The 6451-nt window shown below is 37.7% G+C and overlaps 1 protein-coding gene across 2 annotated transcripts in view; it reads right to left on the bottom strand.

The window, feature by feature from the left end:
• The window catches only part of LOC104813214, a 3207-nt gene extending 2195 nt beyond the window's left edge, over positions 1-1012 (bottom strand). Inside the window, exons 1-4 of one of the 2 annotated variants that reach the window (XM_010540777.1) lie at positions 732-1012; positions 569-632; positions 370-441; positions 9-224 (exon numbers count right to left, since the gene is read on the bottom strand). In XM_010540777.1, the coding sequence (XP_010539079.1) occupies positions 9-224; positions 370-441; positions 569-632; positions 732-817 (438 nt within the window). In that variant the 5' untranslated portion in view covers positions 818-1012. The remainder of the gene's footprint in view (positions 1-8; positions 225-369; positions 442-568; positions 633-731) is intronic. The other variant, XM_010540778.2, reaches the window with a different exon arrangement.
• Positions 1013-6451: the final 5439 nt, after the last annotated feature.

A 6451-nucleotide genomic window follows, 5' to 3' on the forward strand; every position in this document is an offset into this window, starting at 1 on the left:
CTACACGACACAGAAGTATCAGAGACAGAAGAAGCTCGGGTGCTCTGAAATTTGACCGTTAAAGGTGGAGTCTTTGGACACTTGGGATTTGCTTCGGTAACTTGTGGTAATAACGCCGGTAAATGGTCTCCGAATGTTGTTCTGTAGAGTGATAGAAGATACCGTTCCAAATGCAATATCTCTGTCTCAAGCTCTGCAATCTCATTCCTCAGTTCTTCCGTAGACTACAACAACACAATTCACAGCACAAATGGAGATGAATTCACACATGTATATACTCATATATACATATATACATATACATATATATATATGTCCGTGTGTGTGTACGCATGCTGGAAACAACATGATTGTGATTGTAGAAATAACCTTTGGAGTTGTTGAATGACGATCTTGGCAATTCGCCTTCTCTGGATTCCAGAGAGGTGATTTCTTCACGAACTGTGATGAAACAAGAGAGTATTAATGTAAAATCAACTTAAACACCAGAAAGAGTTCATATGTATGCATATATAATATGTGTATATATGTGTGTATGGATCCATTATTAGATGAACAGTGAGCATACAGATTTTGTTTGAGTGGACAATCTCGGAGACACCAAACTCTGGAGAACCCCATTATGAAATCCTCTGCAGAAACAAAAAACCCAGAATTAATCGACAAGATTAAAGCCTGATTGATTACAATCGTCATTAGCATTAGATTAGGGCCATTAAAAAGCTACTGACCTCGGAGTGCTTAGCTGGGAAGAAGACGAAGAGGAAGACAAGGAAGAAGACGAATGAGAAGAGAAGCAGCCATTTCTCGACGGCATTCTCTTCCTGTGGAGGCTATGTTGGATTCAAACCCTAACGATCAAAACCCAGATTTTCTTTTTTGGGTCAGGGGATGATGGAGAAGAAGAACAGTGTGGAGAAGCTAATAAAAGGGACGGAGAGAGACAGAGAAGCGGAAAGTGATGGGTTTGGTGTCTGAACGAAGCCACCACTCACGAAGAATCGAAACAGAACCATTAAGAAATTAACAAACACAGTTTCCATTTTTTAAAATATTTAATCACACAAAATAATGCATATATACATATATACATATATATAAACATTGTCTGAATGAAATCGCGACCGAACCTACAAATCCAAGCAAAATAATTTCGTTTTGTCGATTTGGAGAAAGGCAAACGGACCCACTCCTCCAATAATCATATATATTACACACACATAGAGATAATGTATGCATGTATATATATATATGTTTCGTTTTGTCGAATTTTGGTAGAGGTTATGAGAAGTAACAAAGACCTCACTTTATATAGTTTTTGTAAGGTGTAATTTATGTGCATGTACTCTTTAGTAAATTTTCCTTTTGATTTCGCAATCCAATCCCCCATGGGAACGTATTTCATATAAAAAATATTTACAATAGCTAGTTCGAACCTAAACGATAGAAAAATTATATAAAAAAAAAGACATTAAGAAATCTTTAAAAATTTCTTCTATAAGATTAAAATTTGGAGTTTTTGAATCGTATAAATTAATTAATTAATAATTGATATTTAGGTTTAGCTATATAAAATCAAATCGAATTATATATATATATTACAAGTAAATGAGATGTACGTGGAGGATCCGACGGCGATGATTACTTCCATGCAAGATCTACCGCAGTTCCCACGTTTCATGAAATTGAGTGCTCACTCACATGAAACGCTGTCGTCTAATTATTTATTCTTTTATTGCACAAAACCCTCATCAAATATACATAATACTAGTGTGTGTGTATATATAGTATACATAATACATATACGTACATCTAAAATTAATTTCTTGTCTGACAAACTAGTTGAAGAGTAACAGCGGAAGTGCTTAATTTATGAATTCATTGTATTTTTTTTGTTACAAGATATTGTTTGTGAAATTATTATAACGACTAATATAATATTCTTTGTGAATCAGGACATAAATAATTTAAATCAATTATAATAATTAAGCATTGAGAATTTCGAGGTGGACCGACAAGACAAGCAGCGGCAGCAGGCAATAAATAAATGGTTGCATTGCATGAACCATCGATTTGATACCCTTCCCGCTTTTATATCACAAATTGGTAAAATATATCACCAGAAAATTATTTACCAATTTTTTTTTATATTGGGAAAAAATAAGTATAAGGTTCTAATTTGGTATTCTTTGGCCGATTTTTTTTGGATTTTAGGATGTAATATACTTTTTCTGATTTGAAAGCAAATTAATCAATTTTGAAACCAGTATAATAATTAGAGATTTCAAAATTATTGAAAATTATGATTGACATATTGGTTTCGATATATATAAAATAAAGACAAATCAAATCAAATCAAATATAAAAAACAAAAGTCTCATTACCTAAAAATAATTAGATCTATATTTTTTTCAAAATTAAATTACTTTGAATTGAACCAAATAGTAAAAAAATGAAAAAAACGATTTTGTTATAAAAACAAATATATTTTTAACAACATCTAAATCCGATAGAATAATAAAATAAAACAAATCGAAATCAAATTATTTAGGATAAAAACTCAATTAAAAAATATTTTAAAAATCGAAATTCGACGTGTACATCCATAACCACAATCTGAGAAAATATACTTTAGAATTGGATGACTGAACCAAAAATATATTTTACATTTTTTCTTCCTTTCTTTGTGCCTATATATAAAATAGGATAAAATCTCTAAAAACCCTTAAAAATATATACAAATAAACATTCAATTTGAAAAGTTATCATTTAATTCTCAAACTTGTAATTTGATACTGAATAAAACCTTGAATATACAAATTGTTACTCTAATAAACCTTTGACCAGTTTGACCACAATATCAGGCGATCGAAAATCTACATATTGACGGATTACTGATGTCAGCTTATATACATCGACAATTTTAATTTAAAAAATGACACATCAGCTGAAATCAACAATCATCAATACGTAGATTTTCAATCTCCTAAAATTGTGGTCAAACCGATCAAAAGGTTATTAAAGCAACAATTTTCATATTAGAGGTTTTATTCAGTGACATGTTACAAGATTAGAAATTGAATGATAACTTTTCAATTTGAAAGTATATTTGTATATATTTTTACAAGTCGTAGGTTTTTTAGGGGTTTTACCCTTTAAAATATTTATTCATTATTTATATCTTTTTCTTCTTTTCGAAATGGTCCGCTAGAATTCACCTCATAATGCCCAATTTGAATTAAAACAAATGGCGCATTTAAAGTATCCATAATTCTGAAACTACCCTCCTAGGGGACGATAAGAAAACACATCGGAAGAAATGATATAAGAATAAGATTAGTACAAATGATGAAATTACCCATGACATTACACATATATACACCCACATCACACATATACATGTCTACATTTATTTATACTGCACAATAATTTATATAATATATATCGTATTCTAGGTATATTACTCCAGAACGAACACACTTAATTTTGGAGTTATCTCGAGATAGAAAACAAAAAAGTATATGCATATTGTTGGTATGATTAGTTCAATCAAGTCTTTTTAAGTTATCATTGATTTTGTAGTCCTTTATTTACACAGTACTTGGATTTCTCTTATTCCGATACGTTTGACTTATCCATGTACCCCTCTTGTCTAGTGGTCTTTGGAGAACCACTCGTTGTCTGTGTCACTTGTGATGGATATGATGCTCTAGGATGATCATACGATATGAGAACTATGTATGATACGATGATTTCATTGGATGAATGCATTGTTTGTTCATTATTTATTTTGTATATTTGATCAATAATGATAACCATGGATTGTAATGAACGATCATAAATTCCTTAATCGATTGTCATTGTGGAAGCAATGATGAATTAAGACTAACATAAGGTGTGATGGATGATCATAGTGATGATCATGTGTATTGGATACGGATCACGGTCATGGATACTTGTTTGGAACAAGTGACCGGATGACTCACATGAGATTGTCGATTGGATTTTTTCCATGACTTGAATCTCACTTGATGGTTCACTTTGGATCCTCAGACCTGAGATATCTATTGTATCCATCATGAGGAGTAATGTACTTTGACTGCGTCAAGCGTCGTCTTTAACCGGATGATTATAAAGGCATGGCTCGGGTACATTACGAATCATGTAATAGATAGTATATAGTCAAGATGGAACTTTGTCCCTCTCGAAAGAGAGAGATATCGTTTGGACCCGTCGTAGGAGTGAGACTGTAGAAATGTGTGGCCGCACTATAGATGAATGTCATCTATCTCTTACAGTCTACTCGGGATACGACAAAACAATCGAACTATGAGTTCGATTATGATATCGTGAGACAAAAAGGATCATCGTTAGAACTATCTCTAGCTTTTCGGTTAGATCACATCTAACTCTTTCTCATACGGGTAATCATAATGTCTTACTAGAGACCGCTTATGATTTGTAAACCAAGATTGGATCTCGGGTTTACTGCCATTTTCGGAGGAGCCTAAACGGTCACACACATACGGGATGGACGTGTATGTATGTGAAGTCGGGAACGAGAAACTTTGGAATTTTTCCGTGGGGGCCAGACCGATCGGTCCAATGGTTGGACCGTTCGGTCTGGACTCGGTCTACGCCGTCGTGTTTTGCTATAGTCGATTGGCCTAGACCGATCGGTCTAGGCAATGTGACGTCGACAGGTCTCGGACAAGACCAAAAAGTCCAGACCGATCGGTCCAGACCTAAACTGATCGATCTACGTTCTTTTCGGACTGTCGGCAGAACACTAGCTAGACTGATCGGTCTAGGCCTAGACCGATCGATCTAGGCATCGGTAGGTGGACTGTCCGCGATTTTCACGTGTTTTAATAGCTAAATTAGGTGAGAACCTCCCCACTTGATCAGAATTCGACCCTAGAACATCTGGGGTGGTTCTAGAGAGAGAGAGACTCTTCCAAGAGAAAAAGAGAGCAAGAAGTGTTCTTGATATCCATACACAAGAGATTTGATCTCTTGAGCTCTAGCAAGCTTGATTCCAAGTGTTGGAGTCCATTCCAAGGTGTGGATACCTCAAGAGAGTGTTGGCTTCATCAACACCTAAGCTGTGATCAACAACCTGCAATAGGATTGTGAATCCAAGTGATTCAAAGGTTAGTTTTTTCTCTTGAAGTTCTTCATCGAGCGTGTTTGGTCCGTGGGTGATTCAAAATTTGTTTTGAATGCCATTTTCACTGCGCAAACCTACGGACCTGATCCTAGGACGGTTGTGAACCGTCCGGATCGTGCACACCATGACCCAGCAGTGGTATCAGAGCCCGGATCGTTTGTTTGATGAAGAACGGTCACTTTGAGGGAGTTTGAAGTGTTCAAACTCATGATTTTCCTTGGTTTTGATCCATGTTAAAGTCTGTATAATGATTGAATCTATTGTAGATTTTATCATATGACTTTAGTTGGATATGCAGAGGATCGATTCATGAGTCTACAGCCGAAAATGGATCGAAAATCGGGCAAGAACAGGCACAAAACCAGATCAAGATGAAAAATCGCGATCTGTATTTTCTGCCTAGTATGCTAGACCGGTCGTCTATCATGTAGACCGATCGGTCTGCATCTCCTAGCTAGAACGGGTTGGAACAGTCAAGAACGAACGGTCTGTTAAGGTCCAGACCGATCGGTCTACCTGTAGATCGATCAGTCCAGACCAATGTGATGCAATGTGTCCAGGCTGGTCGCAACGATAACAGATCAGTGATCCCCTCTCGCCAGTGGTGGTGGGGCATGAACAGCGGGCGCCTTGCCCTTGTCGGGTGGGTCACTGCTCCGGACGTTCTTCCCAGATGAACACGTACCAAAGCACTTCCCGAAGGGGCTTCGCTCAGGAGTCTTCCCTTCCTTCTTCTCCCGCTCTCCACGCTCCACCTTCTCCAGCTGCGAGATATACCGACTCAGCGTCAGGTACTCCTGAATCTCGATCTTCTTCCGCAGGTAAGGTCGAACTCCAGCAATGAACTTTTGGATCTTCGGCGCCTCGGAGGGCACCAGATGCCCTCCATACATCAGTAGACGGGTGAACTCCGTCTCGTACTCGCTGCTGTTGCAACATGAGGAACTCTATCACACGGTACTCACGGTCCTGTCGCCGGAAGTATTTCGCCTCGAACTCCTGTCAGAACTCCTCCCATGTGAAGCGATGTCCCGCTGGTGCCTCTTGCACCACCTTCGCCCACCAATGTCGGGCCTGACCCGACAGATGATGGCTCGCGATCATAGCCCGTACCTGGTACGGGCACTGCAGATACTCCAAGTCCTGAGAGATCTGAGTGAGCCACTCCTCCGCAGCTTCCGATCTCACTGATCCTTCGAATTGCGGGGTATGCATCGCCCGCTGCTCCTTGACGATGGGGAGGTATCCCGTTGTCGCATCAGGCATCAGCGGTTGGTGTAG

This window comes from Tarenaya hassleriana, unplaced genomic scaffold (assembly GCF_000463585.1).
Source record: "Tarenaya hassleriana unplaced genomic scaffold, ASM46358v1 Cleome2, whole genome shotgun sequence".
Classification (NCBI taxonomy): Eukaryota; Viridiplantae; Streptophyta; class Magnoliopsida; order Brassicales; family Cleomaceae; genus Tarenaya; species Tarenaya hassleriana.